The sequence below is a fragment of the Leptosomus discolor genome, chromosome 3 (genome assembly GCF_034619465.1).
Source record: "Leptosomus discolor isolate bLepDis1 chromosome 3, bLepDis1.hap2, whole genome shotgun sequence".
Lineage (NCBI taxonomy): Eukaryota > Metazoa > Chordata > Aves > Leptosomiformes > Leptosomidae > Leptosomus > Leptosomus discolor.
In genome coordinates, this window is record NC_141393.1 from 51,287,044 (window position 1) to 51,309,725 (window position 22,682).

At 43.6% G+C, this 22,682-nt stretch overlaps 1 protein-coding gene across 9 annotated transcripts in view; it reads left to right on the forward strand.

The window, feature by feature from the left end:
- The window catches only part of ST3GAL3 (ST3 beta-galactoside alpha-2,3-sialyltransferase 3), a 210,140-nt gene that overhangs the window by 147,935 nt on the left and 39,523 nt on the right, over window positions 1-22,682 (forward strand). For 8 of the 9 annotated variants that reach the window (XM_086461948.1, XM_086461949.1, XM_086461954.1 and 5 more), the window contains 2 exons: window positions 4,382-4,477; window positions 8,918-9,104. The exons of the other annotated variant lie outside the window; for it this stretch is intronic. In XM_086461948.1, coding sequence (XP_086318074.1) covers window positions 4,382-4,477; window positions 8,918-9,104 — 283 coding nt within the window. The remainder of the gene's footprint in view (window positions 1-4,381; window positions 4,478-8,917; window positions 9,105-22,682) is intronic. 9 annotated transcript variants of the gene reach the window in all.

A 22,682-nucleotide genomic window follows, 5' to 3' on the forward strand; every position in this document is an offset into this window, starting at 1 on the left:
TACTAGTGCAATATATAAACTAACAAGTGAGGCAGGAATTTGATAGAGTAGGGGAGGAAATGTGTATGCCACTCTGGCTCAGGTTGATAGCATCAGTTTAAGTAGCAGCAGCCAGATCAAACCAGAATATGCTAAGTCTCCTTAAGCACCGGTTACCCTAATGATCTATTTTTTAATTATTCTGTTACATCTTTCCTCAAAGCCTTTAGTTCCAAAGTTGCATAAAGTTCCAAAGTTGCATAAAGGAAGGCTTTTTGGGTTTTCTCCCTGACGAATCCCTAAAGCGCTTTGATAAGAGAGGAAGTATTGCTACAATGCATACATGTGTTTACAGTGCTATATTGTTCAAGAAGATCTGTGTGAATCCCGGTTTTGGTGTAGATGAACTCAACCTCTGAGAACCTATGTCAAGAGGCTGTACATCTAGCTGCAGCTCCCACCCTAAGGCTTTAGGGAAAGCCTGTCTGGTGTGGAAAGTCCGTGACCCTCCTTCATACCACCCTGGTAGCAAACTGGAACCTGGGCTGTGTCCAATGTGTTCAGCCCTTGAGCTCTTTTGGAAAAGAAATTCAGCTTTAACATACTGTGTTAAACAAACAAAAAGGTGTTTGCACGCTTCTTTGTGGAGAAACAATTGAGCTGTAACTGATGCTGCTTGCACGGTGTGTTTCTTCAGCCAGAAGCTTGCCTGGAGCCAGAAGTGGCTTTGCAGGTTTCCCATGCTCAGGCACCATCAGTCAGTGGTGGCTGTGAAGGCCAGCTACGCTGGTGCCAAGTGTCCAAACTTCTGGTTAGGATGTGAGATCAGGTGCCTGATGTCCCTGGCAAATGCTTCGCTTTCATAATGCCATCAGGGTGGCCCAGCAGTCTTCTCACTGTCCCACAGTGTGATTCCCAAAGCTGTTGAGACCAAGCCAGCTCATCTTTCTGCCCGTCTTAATCAAAACACTCCTGGCTGCCCAGGCTTGACGTACAAGCCTGATGTGCAGAACCCAGACAAAATCCAAGACTCACCATATCTTCATCATGTGCACCTGAAGAAAGCAGTCTGCACCTGAGTACTGCCTTCTGAGTGTGCAACAGAAACTTTCAGCTTTGTGATGACAGTACTTTTGAAAGAAATTTAAGAAAAAGCTGCTAGGAGATCAAAGATTAGACCTTAGCATCAAAAAGATACTAATGAAAAAACGTATCTGTGGGCTTAAGGAAAAAGGAGGACACATTTAAATATGTCAAGACCATGAGGGTATAAGAGTGGTTCAGACATGAAACTGGGCAAAGGTGATTAACCTATCAGTTATGATGAGTAAAGGCAGAACCATGCAGTTAAGTATTTATTTCATTTTTTGGGATAAAGACAGAATGATGTTGTCCCATTCTACAGCAACAATTAAATACTTTGTGCATTTTTATTAGTAACTGTGAGGATGTTAAATGACAATTACATGTCTTTTTAAATCAGTAAGCACTGAGGAGTGTTTAAAGAGTTAAATAGAGAATTCTTTTTGTTATTACTGTTTGCTTGTTAACCCTTCTTGGAATGTTTCATAGAACAGCAAATGTTGTGCCATTCCTGGAGAAATATGGGAGGTGACAAAGAGGTGGCTGTAAGTTGCTTTGGTCGATTTTGCAGGAAAAATCCTGGGAAGTTAGATCTGGGACAGAGCTAGGATAGCAGCATAATTGGTGTGAGTTATCTTGGGTTTTGTGGAAAGGAAATCTTGTCATATAGAGGATGTATTTTTTAGATGAACTAGAAGCTTGATTGATAAAGGTAACCTTGTAAAGATAGGCATTACTTAGTTGTCTCAGTGTGTTATATTCTGATTCTACACAACACTGTTGTAGACACATGGTTTTTGGGAATGGGATGTGTCACGTAGCTTTAAAAAGTTACTGTCAGGGTTGAGAATTAATCCTTTAGTGACACCTCTAGTGTAATTCTGCTGGCAGGTGTTTACAATGGTTAAAACCAATCTGGAGGAAATGTAAAATTGCACTAGGAAAATTTGCCAGAACCAGAGACTGCGGAAGTAAGGAGTGGGAGGGCCAAGTCAGTCTAGACCTCATGGGGCCGTTCTCTGAGCAGTCCTTTACTGGAACCAAATCAAAAGTCAGGCATCTCAGAGGTGGCAACATGGATCATACTTACAAGATGAGGATTATATTCTGCAAACCAATGACTGTATGTACATAAAATCTGTGTGTAAAAGGGACCCTGATTTGAGCAGCATTAGCTCCGCGTACTGGTCTTCCAGAGTCAGTGCTTCAGAGATTTGGGGGGAAGTTGAAAACAGTTCAGAGAGGTACTGCAAATGTGACTCAAGATCTAGGAGAGCTGCCATATTGTAAGCGATGTGATGAGCTCGCTCTGGTCTGTGTGGCCAAGAGAAAATTAAGAATGAGCTTTGATCAGCCTACAAGTGCTGTGTGGGAACAGGGCCATGAAGAGATGCTGCTGAAACAGCTTTGGCTGGTGGAACTGGTTCTTTTATCTCATGTGTAGTGGCTGATGCTCACCAGTCTGACCTGTGACTGATTATCCATCTAGCAGCAGATGTTTACACACAGTGGTTTGTCAGTAAGTGGATCACATGCAGTTGTGGAAGGGAGTGCTGACAGTAGATGGTGCTTTAATTTAGCAGAAAAGGGAAAAATGCAATTAAGTGGTTTGAGGCTGAAACAAACACATCTGTATTCAAAATTGGTAAGACCTAGCATCCTAATGGTAAGGGGGAAAGGGATAGAGGGGAGTGTCTATAGCTTACAGCCTTTGGATTTCAGGATTGTATTCTTCTTCAAAATGTAAACTTAAGATAAGTCATGGCTCAGAGACAACTAGGTAGAGAAATTACAGCAGTCTGTTGTTTTAGGAGGTCAAACTTTCTTATCGTAATCATCAAAAGAGTGTATTTTCATCTGAAATTTCACTTGTCCAGAACTGGACTATGTCTTTTTTTCCCTCCTGCAGCACCTTTTCCTTAAAGTTTTTGACAAAGCAGTTACCATCTTTGTTACTTAAGTTGGATGTACTTGAGGCTGGCTCTTACCCTCTCTCCTTACACAATATACTGCCTGAACGAGGTCTTGCCTCTGCTTTCTCCTTGTCACCAGGATTGTATTTTTGTTCTGTGCCGTTGTCTATAAAGTTCTTTCTCTATTGTGATTTGATTATTACAAACATCCACACTTCTTAGGTACTTAGGAACATGAGCACTGGGCTAATATGTCCATCTTCTTGAGGAGGTTTTTTCTTTTGGAAAGGCTGGAATCTGCATGAAACTTTATGTGGGCTGGGGAAGCTGTTCCTGAGAGTTTCTTGGTGCTATTAATTCTGCTCACATCTCCAGCGCATACCTCCAGCTAATGGCTCTGTCAGCAGGGTAACCCTCAGTGGTTTAGCTGAGTCTTTTAAGTACGCTCCAGCTCTGCTCTGCAGGCCCCACATAAGTAGAGCTTTCCTCACTCTGGCTCTTTAGATTGATCACAGTGGGGACAGCCTAGAAGAGACCAGTTGACTGTGCCTGGGACTAGGAAGGCCGCCTAGCCCAGAGATCTGCTCCAAACAACTGATTGCCTTGGACCCTTTCCGAAAAAGGCTCTGCAGACACGTATTCCTTCAGTGAACTACCAGAGATGGAGGCACATTGCCAGAAGAGCCAGCTGCGTTTGGGATTAGATGTCTGGAAAGAAGTCCTCTCCCTCTGTCTTCAAAACGAAATCACTTTTTAACATCCGCTGCAGAGAGTTCTTGTGACTCGTGGTTCCACAAGAAACTGTTCTCTTCCTTCTCTTTCCTGTTCTTTTGTTAATTAAGGTTATTTTCCTTCCCCTTTGTCACCCATTGTGTCTCCATATATGTTTCTTACTGGACAGGAGTGCGAGGGATGTCCTTTTTCTATCCATTTAGTGTTTTTCTGTGTCTTGAAGTCTTGATTTCTGCACTCAGCAAGGTGAGCACACCCCAGATAACCCAGCAAGATCTGCCTGCACTCAGAAAATTGCTTGGAGAGAGGACTTCCTCACTAAGCCTTTGGTTTATTGTTATTTCAGTGCTAAATGAATAATGAGAAGTTTTAAGTAAACAGATGGGTTTGATTCAAGCCCATCATATGAGTGTGGGAGGAGAGGAGCTGCTTGTCCTGACAGCTCATCTCATTAGGCCACACGTGGTGTGAGGTGTTGAAAGCAGTTTATCGTGTGTAACACCTGGGCACGATGGGGTGAGCTGGGGATCATGTGTGTCTCTGTCCTTCCCTTAATTCTTAATATTCCAAAAGGTTTCCTGTAGTTCTCAGATAGGTGCAAACTAAATATATGCAGCTCGGTGTGTTTGAAGTTATGTTACAAAAATCACCTCTTTCCTCTGTTTCTTCCACAGTCTCAGCTGCCGGCGATGTATTATTGTGGGAAATGGTGGAGTACTTGCAAATAAGTCATTGGGGTTAAAAATTGATGACTATGATATTGTTGTCAGGTGAGTCTTTGGTATCACAGTTTTCTTTTTCTTGTTATATATACAGATTCTGTATCAGTTCACATGCTATGCAGGCAAACATTAAACCTATACTAGTGACTGTATCCATTTGTATGGAAGCATTAACTAATATGGAGGCAAGGGGAAAGAGCATATAAATGGCGATCACATCAAAGGGTAAAGCATTCCATTTTCCACAGCTGTTTGGGAATGTGGTGTCTTCTGTGATCCCACTTGAACCTTCTGTTCATAGCTCCTTTCTAAAAGCTGCTGCTTTTGCAATTCCCTTAGGTAGTGAAGCAGTAAAACGTTCTGTTAGATCTGCTCCTAGGTATATCCCCTGGGTAGCTCAAGGAAGTATTATTGGTCATACATGTGTAGCATTCCCCGGGACCTACCCTTCACAGTTAGGGTAGGAAGAACCAAAAATGGTGCAGCATAGAGTCTTAGGAACAGTAAGCCTCCATGAGTGAGGAGCCAGTAATGATTAAACAGCTGTAGGTGCACCGTAGAAACTGAATACTTTGCCTCTGTTTCACTGAGGATGATGATGTTGAATAAGGGAGCAGAAGCAGAGTGGCAAAGGAATGGAAAGGACCACAGTCAAAGTTGGGACTTCTTGCTTTTGCTGAGGACTCAGATCACCGCCATCTCAGAATGCTTGAAAAACATGCTGATATTTGAAATCACAGGTCTAGTCATAACTCTTAGTAATACATCTGTCAAGTCAGGGAGGTGTTCTGGGTGACTGGAGATTAACAAACATAGTATCTGTACTAATGGAGAGTGAGAGAGGAAGTGTGTGTAGGAGGGAAGGAGGACATGCTCTAGGGAGCTAGATCCATTAGTCTGACTTGAAAAAAATGCAGAGCTTTTGTAGCATGTTCTTAATTATGAGTAACAAAATATTACAATGGTAAATAGGAAAAGTGGGATAAACCACAGTGTAAGTTTATAAAAACTGGTTTAATATAGTCCAGGTTGTTTTTTTTTTCCTTAGTAAGAGAACTGATTTCATGTTAAAGGGAATGTAGCTGATATCATCTCTCTGAACTTTAGCCAGCCCTGAGACGTGGTGGCAAATAGCAAATTCTAAGCTAAGGTGGAAGAAAGAAAAGGATTAGTGAAAGAATTTAAGGCACAGTGAAAGTACTTAGCATAGTCTCCTTTCTCTCCCAAGTGCTAGTAATGGGCACGTGAGGAAAAAATAGAACATACACAGAGTAATAAATGCCCTGTAACTCTGGACAAAAAGACCAAGAAGATCCCTTTCAGTTCCTTGTACCTGTGAACGGTTCCCTGCTTCCCCAGCAGTGCTCTGGACATGGGGATGACTGTTCAGAACAGGAGAAAAATTTTACACCTCTTCTAGTTCATCCCACTATCAGTTGTTAGAAAAGAGCTCTTACTACTTCTGGTGACCTGCAGTTATTTGAGCTGAGTTAAAATTCAGTTATAGCCTTTTTCTTGGGCTCAAACTGTTGGAAAAGTAGCAAGAGAACAGTTTCAATCCATCTGGACTAAGCCACCCACTAAGATTTACATCAGAAAGTCCACCATTTAATTTCCAAATGAAAAGTTAAGCCTTTTCTCTCCACATCAGTGAATCTAAGGCAGTTTGCAAGCTGAGAGGATAAGAGGGCAGCTAAGCACCTGGGCTGTTTTTGGGGTGGTAAAGGAGAGAAAAGTCAACTGCAAAGGTTAAATGAAGCCAGACACTTGGATGTGGGACTGACGTGAGAGCAGACTTCCTCTTAAATGTATCCAACTGCTTCCTTTACTCCTGTGGAAGCTGGGGAAGTCCCCTGTGTTATAGCATCGTTTTTCATAGGTTGCACAACTCCTTTGAAGGATCAGATTTGGGACGTAGTAGGTGAATTTTAAGGGGAAAAATGTGGTACATTTCTGGACAAAGGAGTGATCCAGCAGTATGTGGAGTTTTTTGATGCCTCGTATTACCATGTGAGGATCACTATTGCAGCAAGAAATTTTAATCTTGTGGTAAAAAGAGTCAGACCAGATTTGACAGTTCTAAAAGAGCTTGGAGTGAGTTAGTTACTGTTTTTCTTTAACTGGATATTACCAGATTTCAGTGCAGACTTTATTGCAAGCTGCCGTGTTGTTTACCTGGCAGCAGCTTCTTGCAGCAGTCAGTCATCAGTGCTCTGAAATGCCTCCTTAGAATAGAATGCAAATGGCAAGAACAAGGATGTATCATAAATTCCTGGTTAGAATGAGACAGAGATTCACCTGATGATGATACTTTAGTGATATTTGAGAGGGTCTTCATGGTGCAAAGGTTGGGAGTTAATGTCTCTAAGCTGCCTATGTTATCAGCGGACACAGACAGAAAACCACTGAAACCTCTTGTGGAGAAAACTGCCTGTCCATGGGTAGTACGAGGAGGCCTGGCATCCTAACAGAGGTTTTCTAAAATGTAGCTGTGTTTATAACCACCAGTGTGTCGTGCCTGAGAAAGGGTTTAAGCTGTGTAGTATGCACCTTTGTGGACACAAGTTGTGGCTGCTGGAACTTTTCCTGCTCCATTGCCTGCGCTGCCCCTGGGGCTGACAGTGGTGGCTCATTAGCAGGACTCCATCACTGTGACTCCATCAGCAACTCATACTCTGGCACTTTGCTGAAGACCTAAGTTCATTTTACTTGAGGAAATGGTTTGGTTTGTTTCCTGTCTAAAATCAAAGTAGGGGTCCCAAGTTTTTGGAGCTTTAAGAAGGTAAGCAGCAAAACACCCAGCAGCTGGTGGTGGGGAAAACCCTGCCAAAGAGCTACACATTGACATTTGAAATGACCGCAGATGTTAACTTTCCCTCAACTTCAAGAAGACCAGTGAAAATATATATAACTAGCTTCCTTTACATGGTTAGTACTTTGTTGTACTTATCTCTGCTACCTTTAGAGCCACGTGCTTTTACATTATGTAGGGTCATCTACCCAAAAGAGACTCAACGCCTTGAAGTTTAAATAATGCCCATAGCAAAAGTGAGTGACGTGTGAATGCACTGTCAGCAACAGAGGAAAAAGCAAGGGATCAGGCTGGCCAGGAGCACTGTTTTTGCAGGCAGTCAGGTCTAGATACCTCAAAGTCAGGGTACAAAGCAAAGGTTTATAAACCACAAAAAAAGGCTTTGTCCTGTATAAATTGAGGTGGTGCCAATTTTTAAATTGTTTTCCCTTTAATATTTTTTTTCTAATGAGAAATTAAGTATTTTTACTAAAAACACATAGGAATTTCTTCTCCTTAATTCTGAATAGAATTTCAGATTGTATACAGGGATTTTCTTCTACTAAAAGGTTTCCCACCTAAAATGCTTACCCGGACTGAAAAAGACAAATCCAGATCCTCATTAACGTTCCTATACAGCAAAATTTGTGGTCTCTAAGCACTTTCCAGTATATTGAACTACCCAAGTCAAGAAGGCTGCAATAATTCAAGCAGGCAATGCTGTTCCATCCAGGGCTGCTGTTTGATGTCAGCAAGATTTGTATTCCAAGTCACTTGAAATTTCCTTAGCTTTGGGTTTCTAGTTTTACATAGAAGTTCTGAATAACTTTAATGTCGTGAAAGTCATCATTGCTGTTAATGCCAGAGCATTTTGGTTTTTGAAGGGAAAAAACTTTGTCCCTGAAGGGTATTTTAATAAAAGCACAGCTAAATACATAGCATTCCCTTAGAAATCAGTGTGCCTAAGAGCAAAGCTGTGTCTCTGCTTGGATGTTTTCAGAGTGGGATGCACTTTCACAGCAGAAACTCCTCTGAGTCAGTGAGAGCACAGTGCTGCTGAGCCTTACTCTGGCTGCACAGCTCAACCTCTTCCTTTGCGTTGGCAATTGCAGGGGAGCTTGCCTTCTGGATGGGCCAGTTTGGGGAATTAAACCAGGTGGAGATTGTTCCTTTGTTTTTTTTTTTTTTAATTATTAACTGGCTTAGTTCCCTAAACAAGGAGGTTAGATGAGCACTGTAAGCTCTGGACTGGGGTTGGAGTGTGAGACCAGTTTCAGTTCACTTAAACTGCCATGGAACTGCATCCTCTGTTTCAGCACAGTCTTGCAGAATCCAAGTAAGATATCCCAGGAGCAACAGGATGTTAAAATATTAAAGCTTAGTTTGTAACTCTAAATTTTCAAGGACAATATTTTTCGGTTTTGTTTTCCATAGCTTCCAACCCAATTTAAATCACAAGGGTGGATATGCAGAAATTGTTTGCATTATATTCAATTAAATAATTAAATAGCTTGTAGTTAAACTGTTGTCCCTTGGTGTAAAGCTTCATAAATATTTGTGATGAAGAACTGCAAGAGTTAACATCTGCTGCTGTAACAGCTGTGTAGAGGGAACTCTTCCCCAGCAGTGATTGTGATATCAACATGCATGAGTGTAAGTGATAATCCTTGACCGTGTTTTCTCTGGTTGCCCTGCAGGCTGAACTCAGCTCCAGTGAAGGGCTTTGAAAAAGATGTGGGTGGCAAGACAACTCTCCGGATCACATATCCTGAAGGTGCAATCCAGAAAATGGAGCAGTATGAGAAGGATTCCCTGTTTGTTCTGGCGGGATTCAAATGGCAGGATTTCAAGTGGCTGAAATACATTGTTTACAAGGAGAAAGTGGTAAGAACACTGTCAGCTAACTTTGTGAAGGTCACCTGATTAGAAATGGTGGGCATACATGATATCATAGTCATATTTGCCATGTTTAGGTCTGAGGAGAGTTCCTCTGCGTGTCCTGCTGCATTTAAGTGAAGGCTTTTTTTTACCTCCATGGACTTCAGCTTTAATTAATTATGTTTTACAGAGACATCTCCCTGTAACCTGGCCTTGCATCAACAGATGAGGCTTTCTATTCAAGATTATGTTAGTGTGTACTATGAACAATTAATTTCATTTTTACTTATTTTTAAAGAGTATATAAAAGGACTGGCTTTTGCATGGATTTTATGGACTCTAAGGAAGTAAGAGCAGAGGAGGGAAAAGTGCAATGACAAGGGGAAAAATGGGAGTTTGGGGATAAGGATGGGATAGCACAGGAGGGGAGGAGGAGACAGTAATATCACAACTTGTTGAAAAGGCTACAATCCACAAACTTAATGTGACATACTGAATAGCACAAGCCATTATATTTTGTTCAGTTATTACTGTAGTGACATTCATGATTTGTGTTTTGCTAGAAGAACAGTATCAATTCTAATTTTAAAACACTGAAATGGTGAATCCACCACTTTGCCCATGTAAATATTTTGTCCTGGTTAGTTGCATTAGTGTCCTTCTGAAGTACTATGGACCTGTTACTAGTCAGGGTTGTTCTCTGTAATTCACCCATCCTAAACGGAATCAGGTTGTAATCAATGACTTCTCATTCGGTGGATGGTTTGTCTTTATCTGTTGTCATGAAATCCAGAATAAATGCCCTCTATTTGGGTATAGTTCTTGTTTTACAAATCTTATGTATCTGTTTCCAAATGTTTTTTAATGATTTTAATGAAGGCAAGGGAAGCCTTGGCTGCAGTGACCATGAAATGTTAGAATTCAAGATCCTCAGGGTAACAAGGAGACTGCACAGCAAGCTCGCTACCCTGGGCTTCAAGAGAGCAGACTTCGACCTCTTCAGGGATCTGCTTAGTGGAGTACCATGGGATGAAGCTCTGAAGGGGAGAGGGGCCCAGGAAAGCTGGTCCATATTGAAGGACTGCCTCCTCTGAGTCCAGGAGCAATGCATCCCAAAAAAGAGGAAGGCAGGCAAGAATGCCAGGAGGCCTGCATGGATGAACAGGGAACTCCTGGACACACTTAAAGACAAAAAGAGAAGTTACAAAAAGTGGAAGAAAGGACAGGTAGACTGGGAAGAATACAAAGAGGTTGTCCAAGCAGCCAGGGATCAGGTAAGGAAAGCTAAAGCCCAGATAGAATTAAATATGGTCAGGGACATCAAGAAAAGATTTTATAGGTGTGTCAGTGATAAAAGGAAGACTAGGGAAGCTGTGGGCCCTCTCTGGATGGAAACAGGAGAACTGGTCATGAGGGATATGGAGAAGGCTGAGGTTCTCAATGACTTCTTTGCCTCAGTCTTCACTGACAAGTGCTCTAGTCACACTGTCCAAGTTGCAGAAGCCAAAGGCAGGGACTGGGAGAAGGAAGGCCCGCGCACTGTAAGCGAAGATCAGGTTTGTGACTATCTAAAGAACCTGAAGGTGTACCAGTCCATGGGACCTGATGAGTTCCATCCACGGGTCCTGAGAGAACTAGCAAACCAAGTTGCTAGGCCACTTTCCATCATATTTGAGAAGTCATGGCAGTCTGGTGAAGTGCCCACTGACTGGAAAAGGGGAAACATCACCCCCTATTTTCAAAAAGGGAAAAAAGGAAGACCTGGGCAACTACAGCCCAGTCAGTCTCATGTCTGGCAAGGTCGTGGAGCAGATCCTCCTGAAGGCTTTGCTATGGCACATGGAAAATATGGAGGTGATTGGTGACAACCAACACGGCTTCACCAAGGGAAAATCCTGCCTGACAAATCTAGTGGCCTTTTATGATGGAGTTACAGGATCAACTGACAAGGGAAGAGCGGCTGATGTCATCTATCTGGACTTGTGCAAAGCCTTCAGCACTGTCCCGCACGACATCCTGGTCTCCAAATTGGAAAGACATGGATTTGATGGATGGACCACTCAGTGGATAAGAAATTGTCTGGAAGGCCGCACTCAAAGAGTTGCGATCGATGGCTTGATGTCCGAGTGGTGACCAATGACAAGCAGTGTTCCTCAGGGATCGGTACTGGGACCGGTGCTGTTTAACATCTTTGTCAGCAACATGGACAGTGGCATCAAGTGCACTCTCAGCAAGTTTGCCGACAACACCAAGTTGTGTGGTGAGGTCAACACACTGGAGGGACCTTGACAGGTTTGAGAGGTGGGCCCAGGTCAACCTCATGAAGTTTAACAAGGCCCAGTCCAAAGTCCTGCACCTGGGTCAGGGCAGTCCCGAGCACAGATACAGGCTGGGCAATGGGTGGATTGAGAGCAGTCCTGGGGAGAAGGACTTGGGGGTGCTGGTGGATGAAAAGCTGGACATGAGCCAGCAACCTGTGCTTGCAGCCCAGAAAGCCAATAGCATCCTGGGCTGCATCAAAAGAAGTGTGGCCAGCAGGTCGAGGGAGGTGATTCTGCCCCTCTACTCTGCCCTCATGAGACCCCACCTCATGAGACTCTAGCTCTGGAGCCCTTGACACCAGAAAGACATGGAGCTGTTGGAGTGAGTCCAGAGGAGGGCTACCGAGATGGTCAAAGGGTTGGAACAGCTTTTGTATGAGGAGAGGCTGAGAGAGTTGGGCTTGTTCAACCTGGAAAAGAGAAGTCTCTGGGGAGACCTTATAGTGGCCTTCTAGTACCTGAAGACTTTTTTACAAGGGCCTACAGTGACAGGACGAGGGATAATGGTTGGAAACTGGGAGGGGGCAGGTTTAGACTAGATACAGGGAAGAAGTTCTTCACCCTGCAGGTGGTGAGACACTGGAACACGTTGCCTAAGGAAGTTGTGGATGCTCCGTCCCTGGCAGTGTTCAAGACCAGGTTGGACAGAGCCTTGAGCAACCTGGTCTAGTGGGAGGTGTCGCTGCTGTGGCAGGGGGGTTGGAACTAGGTGATCTTTGAGGTCCCTTCCAACTTAATCTGTTCTATGATTCTATGATTTTTCAACAAATAGCCAGACAAACGTATTAATGTTCAGAGGATAGGATGTTACATCATGTTTAGAGACAGAGAGAGGAGGTTGGCAGACCACCATACACAGAATGAAACAGTCTGGGAATATAATTGTATACAGTTGTTACATAGGTGGCCTTAAGGGCTCATGCTTTGCTGTTGTCTCACACTAGCAGCAACTTGCAATTATTTTCCTGGTATGAGATGGATGAAGTTACCTGTCAGCCTCTGGGCAAGCACAAGTGAGCTTTCGTAACAGGAATGATTGAGTCAAAAGTAATTTTCTTTGGTTTATGTCATGTTCTTGTTCTTCATTCTGGGCAAGGGAAAGCCCTGGCAGTGTCAGTGCCCTGCAACCTAAACGCAGTTGTAGGTACTCCTAGTGTTTAGCTTAAAGTTCAAAGGATGGATTGGTTTACTTCAAAACAAATTGAATTTCCACCTGATGCTTGCAGTCTTGTGGTCATCACTAGATTCTAATGTGGTATCCCCTGCTCTTGGAAAGATGTAGCAAATAGTTTGTTAAAACTTGCTATAAGACTGGGGAGAGTGATTCCACTAATCGTAACTGAGTGCTTCAGTGCCCAGCTTGGCAGAGAGCAGAAAGAACTTGAGCTTCTTGCATGTTACTTCAGTGCTCTTGTGATTGGGTCTTTATCCTTCATTTCTTTGGAATAAACACTCCATTTTTTTTTCAGTTCATGTGGGTGATGTTTTCCAGATCTCTTGGTTCCTGTTGGTCTTTTGAATGCTTGCAGTTGATTCATCTTTTTCTTAAAGACCAGTGCCCAAAAATGTACAGAGTACAGCAAATAGAGAGGGGCAAACAGCTACTTCATTAGCCTTGCAGTTCTCATTTTTTAGACATCTGCTGTTTTGACTGCCTTTTCCACAGTGGCATGGGACTGAAGGTGAGTGTCCAGTTCCTAGAGACTCCAGGGCTCAGGAAGAACTGAAGCGCAGCTACCTCCCCAGCTCTGCACCCTGTGCTTATGCCATTGGCTCTTACTGCCAAAGAACAGTACTGTCCACTTGTCCCTACCGATTCTTTCTTGCAGAACACTTCTCCAATTTGCCAAGTTCCTTTGGCACACCTTTCCAGCATACCTGCCATTCTTTCCAGATTCACGTCCTCTGCAATTTAATAAACATACTTCTTACTCCACCATACAGGTTGATAGTGAAAACACTAAACAAAGCTGGTTCCTAAGCAGACCCCAAAGTAATAACATCCTTCCATTTCTACAGTGAGGCCACTGAGAACCTGGATAGTTTTTTAGCCGCTTCTGAACTTGTATCACAGTAGTATCAGTGATAACATTTTTTGGCATGTTTGTGAAAGTGATATGTCAGAAGTCTTACTGAATTCCAGTTCATGTCTTGCTTCTCCCCTATGATACGTTTTTTCCTCTATAAAGAAATACTTTTTTTTTCAATAACGATTCCCTCTTGACAAATCTATCTGGGTTGCTACTCAGTCTTTGTTATTTTTTTCAGGTGCTTACAAATAATTAATCTTGCTATTCTGAGAATCAAAATCATAAATCAACTCTTTTCCCTTTTTTTGCCTTCTTAAAACTAGGCACTACTTTTGTCCATTTTTCAATCCTTTAACAACCTACCTGTTCTACACAAGTTCCGAAAGGGAATCATTGCTGGGTTTTGAGGCTGCTGAGCCAGTTCATTGAATATTTTAGGATGCAGTTCAGGTGACTGGAAGACATCTGTCTTGTCCTCTCTAGTCTCTCTTTCTATTTGAGGCTGAGATCTTGCTGTCACTGGCATTAGCTGCAAGCAGGTGGCTAGCACAGCTGCTTTTTCTAGTGGAAACCGATGCAAGAAGTGTTGTTTCTTAGCTAGAAGAAATGACCCAATGGAGAACTAACAGTGCTATATGAATAAGATGCAGGCGTCTGTTTGTTCTGGTAGTGAGCATTAGTATTTTTATAAACGTGTGGTAAGTTCAAAATGACAAATGCCTGCCCAGTCCTCTCTGTGGAGAGTTTCTGTTTCTCTCTCAGCTGATTTTCTGGATAAAAGGGAGTTTCTTGCTTTCCTGGCTTCATCTAGAGGCACTTGCTTGACCTAGGAGGTCTATATACCGCCATTGCTTATACTTACTTATATGGTATTAGGCCTGTCCTTTTGCAAGACTTCATCCACACTGCAAACCAGTGGTTACAGTCAGGAGTCTGACCTCAGGACAGAGATAAGCAAAATGGAAGCATCCTGCTAAAGAGCATGACTGCTGTGGAAGTGAACACGTTCCTCAAAAATTGGGCCAAACTGCCTTCTGATATTTCCTTTGCCCCTGAATGCTGATGGCAACTGCATGTGTCCATGGTACAGTCACAGGTGGGATATGAGACTTTCTGAATTCCTTCAGACACCAGACCTGAAGCTGCTTAGACCTGCTTGACAGAGATTCTGGGCCAGGTACTAGGATTCTTGCTTAGTCCTCTCCTGAGTAAGTGAAATCAAAGGGAGTTTGTCTGAGAAAGAGTAAATGAAAGGCAAATGGCTATTTATTGCTGGGGTCAGTGGTCAGATAAGCTTATTCTCCCTGCAGCTGAAAGGGATTTGTTCTGTGTTATGTTAGTCTTTTGGCAGCACTTGCATATTGAGGAAGGGGTAAGTGCTTTGAAGAGAGGAGGATTTTTGGGAGATGTTATAAGGAAAAAGAATCAGTGTGATGCAGAAGCAGCAGCAGAAAGGTGAGGCAGAGGATTTGATGTGTTACATAGAGTCTGGTGCAACAGCCTTCTGGAGATCTGCAGGATGTCTCGGTGCCCTGGGAGCCACTATATCCAGAAAGGGGAGCAGTGGAATGTGGACCAAAGGAAAAGTAAAACCTCAGCTGCTTTTCATTTCACACTAAACCAGAAATATCTGGAAGCAAATAAAAACTTGAGAGAAAATATTAATCTAGAAAAAGAACAGGTTTGGCTAAATATTCAACATCAGCATCAAAACAAAGTCATCATCATAGTCTCCATCTCAGTTCTGGATGAGCTGGGACTCAAAACTGCAAGTCTTGTAGCAAATTGAGGCAGTACTGAGTCACTGGAGAGTATAGACCTGTCTTTGCGAAGGGGAAAGGTGGGTGAATCTGAGCGACTAAAACCCTGGTAATCTGATTTCAGTCATTTGACAAGCATTAGAATAAACTGAAGGAGAAAATAGTTACACTTGTTGCAAGTAAATGGGGGACAAGGAGTGTGGGATGGAGAAAGGAGACATGCTTACTGACCTAATATGTCAATGTAGAAGTGGAAAGGAAGTGGTTGGAGTCCCACAGCCTGCAGTCGCATGAACCCGTGATTATTGCAGAAGGGTCACAGATGTGAATTGTGTGTCTGTGGTGACTGCTCTGGCAGTGCTACTGTCATCGCTGTAAGAGCCTGCTGACACTTCCATGCACCCCTTCTCTGATGAAATGACTGCTGCTAGTGCATCCCCAGAGGTGGATTGCTCACGGACAGTGAGTAAGAACACTTACACTCTCTCCTGGACTATTCTTTTTGCCAAGAGAACTAACCCATACATATTGTGATCCACCCTGGTGCTTCCCACTTTTGTACTGTCCTGCATCACCCCAGGTACCTCAGTGACAGAAGCTCTTCCTGAATACCCAAAGTACGAGAGGAATTGTAGAGGGAAGGAGGTTTTGTCATGTACTGCTCTTCTCTATTAAAATAAAAGACAAAAGCTGAAGGTTTCTCTATTGCATGGAGAGTAGGTGCATCCTGAAACAAACAGAAGAATTTACAATGCCACTTATGCAAACCAACCATCACAGTCTGGCGCTGAGGCTGATTCCAGGGTTGTTTTTTGCTTGTCATTAGTGAATCAGAAGGCGTTCTCTTGCTTGCTAGGGCTCACTTCCCTGAACATCTGGCACATGGTGGTAAAGCAGCCAACTGAGGGCAAAGGTTTCACTAGAAATTGGCAGCTCACGAGCTTCCTTCTCATGTAGTAATGAGCCTGTGGACACTTCCAGAAGGAATCTCTGCAGCCTTTGCCAGGAGGAGTCACTTGTGCAGTAAATGCCTGCAGCACCTTGAAGCTCTCTTTGATAGTGAAAGTCATAGGAGCAGTTAAGCACCTTCCTGTGAGCAAGGCCAAGTTCGGTTGACTGTCCCTTGCAGGCAGGGGCATGCCTCTGACAACTTGCACATGGCAGTGATGCCATCTGAAAAGCAGTCATCCTCCAGCAGACGTTGAGACTCCAGCAGTGGGCACAACATAACCCCTCCTCCTTTGCCACAGCACGTGACTGCTGCTTGTGGATGTGGCAGCAGTGGAGATTTTTTTTAACCTTTTATTTGGGAACTACATTTCTGCTTGAAGTCAACAGGTTACTTCCAGTCCTGCTAAAATACGATAGCTTCCTGCCTTGGTCAGCCTCTGTTACTGTGCTAGAGCCGAGGCTAGACTGCTGTCAGAGCCCTCACTGTCTCCTGAGCATTTGTTCAGAGCTTCTGTTCATCCATTAGTTAATGGCCTTGTCATGCTATGTGTTTGGTAGGGCAGACTGTGGGCATCACAGCCTTGTAGTACGCTGCGGGTTCCAAAGATTCTGTAATAGCCTTGCCTGTGGGCTGGTTTACATCCCTGAAAAAAAAACCTGAGAAGCCACCGTGCCCCTATTGGCTTGAGGAAGATAGTGAGGCTGTGAATCTATTCTTGCTGTTCAACCCCAAGTAAAGCTTCATCCACATGCGTGTATTTCCAGCTTGTTTGGACTTGGAGCCCAGCACTTGAGCAGACGGTTTCTCTGGGTCTGGGCTAGGGAGGGAGAACCTGCTTCTTCCAATTTTGTTACTAGGCTTTGGTGACAAATAGAGCAGCCACTGCCACTGACAGTTTCACCTAGGGTCTACTTCTGGATTGCAAATGTTTTCTTTCCCTTTCTTCCTCCCAGGGGCTTGTTGCTTTAAAATATTTGTATACAGTTGGTCTTTTCAGTCTTTAAAGGACTGTGAGAAAGACTCCATCTGTTTTATTGTGGAGCTGTGAATACACCACTAGTTAATGCATTATGAATGCAAAGCTTGGTTACAGATTTGTGGTGCCTGGTACTGTGCTGAGACAGAGCTCTAGCCCATCTGCTTAGAGATCTGCCTGTGTAAGCATTGCCTTGTATCCTGCTCTCCTTGGACTCGGGGGGAAGGGGACAGAAGCTGGACTTGCTGCTCCATCATAAATGAGAAGAAGCTTTTGAATTGGGAAGTCAGATTAAGTGTTGTCCCATTTCTTTCACAAATTTCGGTTTTCACCTAAATAGCCATTATAACTGATCCCTTCAGAAGTATAACATAGGAAGGCATGGCTGGTGAGTAAGGCAGCCAATGTGCATAAAGGACATGATGAGGCTTGCACTGGGGAAGAGGCAAGAAAGCCTTTTCAGTCGTGATTGTCCTGTGGTCCTAGCACACGGTGCTAAAGGCCGTGTCCACGCACAGAGCTTGAGGGGATTTTAGGAGGAATTGATAGCAGAGAATATCTTATCACATCATCACTATGGTTCAATGCCTCGGTCACCTGAACCATTGCTAAATCTTGAAGCAGAGAAAATGCCATGTAATAAAGTGAAAACATGAGGCAGACTCTTCTGGCTCCTCCCAAGTCTCTGACTAAGAAGAAGAGGTGGGAGAGTCTGCGTGATGTATTCTGTGGAGAATATTCCGTACTCCTTTGACAGAGAGTAGCTGGGAGTTAGTTTGTCTTTCTGGGATGATTCTTGGGACAGCATTGACTTTTTTTTTTAAGTTTTGGTCTCTCTCTGCCTATGCAGAAGGCTAGTCCATACAGCCTGAGGAGTTATTCTCCCATGGTCAGTGAGAGCAGTGCAGTATGTGCTAGAAGTGCAGTGCGTTGGTGGGAATGGCCCAAGGGAACCAAGGAGGACTTACATATGAAAAAATAAAACCTCCTCTGTGAGTGGCCTAGGAGATCCGAGCCATTTCCAGAAAATGTAATGAAGAGTATGAACACTGGTGCCTTGTGAATGAAGGTGAGTCAGATTTTTTCCAGTCATGGTTAGAAGAGAGGCTGGAAAATACATAGGTATGCTATTTAAAATCTCGTCCCTGCTGACCAGAAGAGGGAGGAGACCTTAGTTCTGTATTGTATAGCTTTTAACAAGCTTTCAGGTAGCACTGTGGTGAGGACCATACAGGAACCTCAGTAGACAAATGACCCAGTTTGCAACATCAGCCTTGGGGGAGACTTCCTGGCTAGATTCCCAAAGGAAGGTTGTTGGCATGGAAAGTGCAGGCTGGAGCTTGCCCTTCATACATACCTGCATGCAACAGCGTAATAAGATTAGGCAGGTCACTACATAGCTGAGAGCTGTTCCCACCCAGGCATACTTAGTGTGTCTAAGGATACTGTCGAGTGTCAGCTGGTGACAGGGGCTGCTCTGATGCTGTTACAGTGTGCCTTCATAGCATTTAATGTTATGAAACTTGTCCATTTGGATTGGATAGTCGTAAAGATCCACAAGTCTGTAGCCACATTCACCTAAGCTTCTGGGGCAGATAAAGAAAATAAAAAATAGCCATAAGTACACTATTTTCTGGATGAAAAAATTCCAGGTGCCAGAAGTTTGCAGAGAACCTATATTTGTAAGAATAAGATCATTGGCTACCCCAATTTGAGCGTTTGTCCTTAAAATTCAAATAAAAATTGTTCATGTGCCTTCCCTTCCAGTCATTCCCGCACCATGCATGCATGGCTTTTCTCCTTTTTTTCGTCCCTTGCTTTGCTTGCTATTACCTAACTCCAGCCTTCCTTGCACTATACTTCCTATTAAAAGATGAGAAGCGTTTACTCGTGCCAGGCTTTGGTAGTCCTGAAAGAACCTTTATCCCCCATCTCCCAAGACAGGATCATCTTCATTTCTGGCTCAGTAATCCTAGCTGTGATGTGAAAATCAGAGCGCTGCAGTCAGATTTTTATTCTTCTTTAGTTCCTTTTCTTTCATATCATTCTTAAATGAAGAGACCCAAGCAGAATTTACCCCCTGAAGAGACTGAATCATTGCCCTAGTAGGACATAATTTCTGGGATTGCCTCACAATCCTGTTTTATCATGAGACAATTTCTTCCTAAAATTGTCACCTTCTAATCTCTTCTGATGTCTGCTGCCATCCAACTGACAGTCGCTGTCCTTTCCAGGATATTTGATCACTCCTTCCTTCTTCATCCATGACTTAAGCAAAGTCAAAGAAGATAGATAGTTTAAAGAGTTGCAATTTTTCCACATCTCTAGGAAGGCTCTTCAGAGGGATCTGGACAGGCTGGATCAATGGATCAAAGCCAATTTTGTGAGGTTCAACAAGGCCAACTGCCAAGGTTCAACAATCCCAAGCAACACTACAGGCTTGGGGAAGAGTGGCTGGAAAGCTGCCCAGCAGAAAAGGACCTGGGGATGCCGGTCGACAGCCAGCTGAACATCAGCCGGCAGTGTGCCCAGGTGGCCAAAGTGGCCAACAGCATCCTGGCCTGTATCAGAAATAGTGAGGCCAGCAGACCAGGGAAGTGATTGTGCCCCTGTACTCAGCACTGGTGAGGCTGCACCTCAAATACTGTGTACAGTTTGGGGCCCCTCACTACAGGAAGGACATGGAGGTGCTGGAGCTTGTCTGAAGTAGGGCAATGAAGCTGGTGAACGGTCTAGGGAATAAGTCTTACAAGGAGCAGCTGAGGGAACTGGGGCTGTTTAGTCTGGAGAAAAGGAGGCTCGGGGAGACCTTAATCGCTCTCTACAACTACCTGAAAGGAGGCTGTAGCGAGGTGCGTCTTGGTCTCTTCTCCCAAGTAACAAGTGATAAGACAAGAGCAAATGGTTTCAAGTTGCGCCAGGGGAGCTTTAGATTGGACATTAGGAAAAATTTCTTCACCAAAAGGGCTGTCAAGCATTGGAACAGGCTGCCCAGGGAAGTGATTGAGTCACCATCCCTGGAGGTATTTAAAAGATGCCTAGATGTGGCATGTAAGGACATGGTTTAGTGGTGGACTTGGTAGTGCTAGGCTAATGGTTGAACTCAATGATCTTAAAGGTCTTTTTCAACCTAAACGATTCTGTGATTTTGAAAGGCCAACATGAGTAAGGACCAACTGAAGAGCTAGTGCAGCTATCTTGAAAAAGCGCTGGGAGGGTGCTCATGTTGCACTTGCCATCTTTAGCAGGCTCGGGCAATATTCAAACGTCAATATTATGCAAAACCTGGTAGGTGCATTTCAAGGTCATAGTGCATGTAAACTCAAGATATACTGGTTAGCAGCACTGATCAAAGATAGGTTTGGAATATCTGAGGCAATGTAAAGAAATTCATTCCAAATCTCTTGCTGATCTTAATGAAAACATACAATTCCATAAACAGCAGAGCTAAGGAAATTGCCTGATTGGCTGTGGATTTATGTCCTGCTCCCTCATACCTCCCTCTGGCACCACAATAGTCTCAGATTTCCCCCACCTCATAAATACCCAGTATGCTCTATCCTCGCTTTTATCCCTCACTACTGCCTGGTGGTTGCATACCAGCCAAGAAATGCATGTTTACAGGCCCATACATACATGATTTGGCTTCTGGCAGACCAAATGAACAGGTAAGTGCTGAGCTTGCACAGCATCATCTCCACCTGGCCTCACATGCAGATGTGTGGCTGTCTCTTCCATCCAGACATACATGGCTTTACCACCAGTGCAGTCCATGCCTGCTGAGGATATTGCTTTGCCCACATGTGCAGCAGATGTTCCTCCATACTGGAGCAGTGCTTTGTGAATCCAGCACATGAAAAAAGTCAGAGAACATCGTTAACAGTGAAACTGAGACGTCGCCCAGAGGGTATCAGCTATTCATGCAAGTGTTAGAATAAAGATGTTCTGCGTTAACACTTCAGTAAAGAACTACAAGAATCATTTGAAGTCTCCAAAGTCTCCCTTAGTCTAAGAGATTTGAGTTCAATTTATTTAGCTTATGCATGAGATTTTGGGGAGATTTACTTGTAGTCTCTGTCTACCTAGAGGAAACGTTTTTTCTCAGACTTTAATTTAGTAGGAAGAAGTATATCTAAAGCTAGGCAAATGACCAAAAAAGACAGCACATTTATATCAGTATAATTATTTTTGCTATGTCTGCCCTACGGGCTTGATGAATTTGCTCTCGAAGTCTTAAAATGAAGGCTGGATATCTTGGTAAAGTTCTGCTCAAACAGTGTGAAAGTAGAGGACTGGAAGGAGAAGTTGCTGATGGAGGCAGCACTGCTCCCTGCTATGCAGGACGTCCAGGAGGATGTTGGCAGGATCTTTCTTGGCCTTTTGAGCAGTGCTGATAAGAAACAGCAGAATGTGGTGGCTAGGAGCTGAAGCTAGATAAAATCAGCCTGGACAGATGTGATTTCCTAGAAATATGTGCTTATAATGCTTGAGTGACGTACTTGGCAGAGGTGAGCACTGACTGCTGACACCTTTTTCTGAAATACAGACTTAATCCAGTATCTAAGAAAATTCCTTTTCTTGGGAGTACCCAGGACAGGGCTGCACTCTTGTGTTGCTGCCTTGCCATCCCGTTCTGTGACTCTAGGAACACCTGTCCTCACTCTGTGACCTGTTTGTTGACTATCAGGAGCAGGATAGCAAGCCAGTAATACCCTTGACAGCTTTTCACGAAAGTAAGTTATTTGCTTCATCCAGTTGTTTGCAAGGGTCACAGCAATATTTTCTCTTCCTGGGGCACAATTAGCCAGATCTGTTTCTGCATTCTGAGGGAGAAGGCTTTGTGGAGTCTCTGAGGTGAGCAACCTCCAACATAACAAAATTCCCCAGAAGAGCCCTTTGGAAAGCATTGCAACACCACAGGATGCCGTGAGTTCACCCATGTGCAGCTGGAAGACTCACAGAGAAGGGGAAAAACACTGATTTGATTTAGTAAATAAAATCACATGCTTTCTATCAGTGGCTGAAAAGAGAGTCTGCTTTCACAGCTCTAGGAATTTTGCTATCTGCATTTTTTACTTTAAACTGAAAAAAAAGAAGTCTGAACAGTAAATATTTATCCAAGATGTGTGGTTGTTAATATGATCCAGTCTTCAGTCATTTTGAATGATGTCATGATGACAGATGTTAATTCAGAAAGGAATAGATTGGACAATTTATGCCTGAAACACATGTGTTCCTTGGTAGGCTCTGTGGATTACTTGCATAGTTAGTGCTGTTTGAGCAACTTGTAACATTTCCTCTGCCTCGAAGCACCAAGGACTCCAGAACAGGGGGTTGACCTATATCCCCAGTTTGCTATAATAAACACTGAGGTAACTAAACTCCCCCTGTGCTTTTATCTTCCTAAATTTATCTCTCCCCCTGTGCTCCAGCTGTGTGTGGTGCTTCTGGTTCTTCCCAAGAAGAATGGCAGCTTCTCTGTGCAAGAGAGGAGGATCCTCCTGTGTGTGCAGGGTACAAATCCATGACCTCCTTCCCCACTACA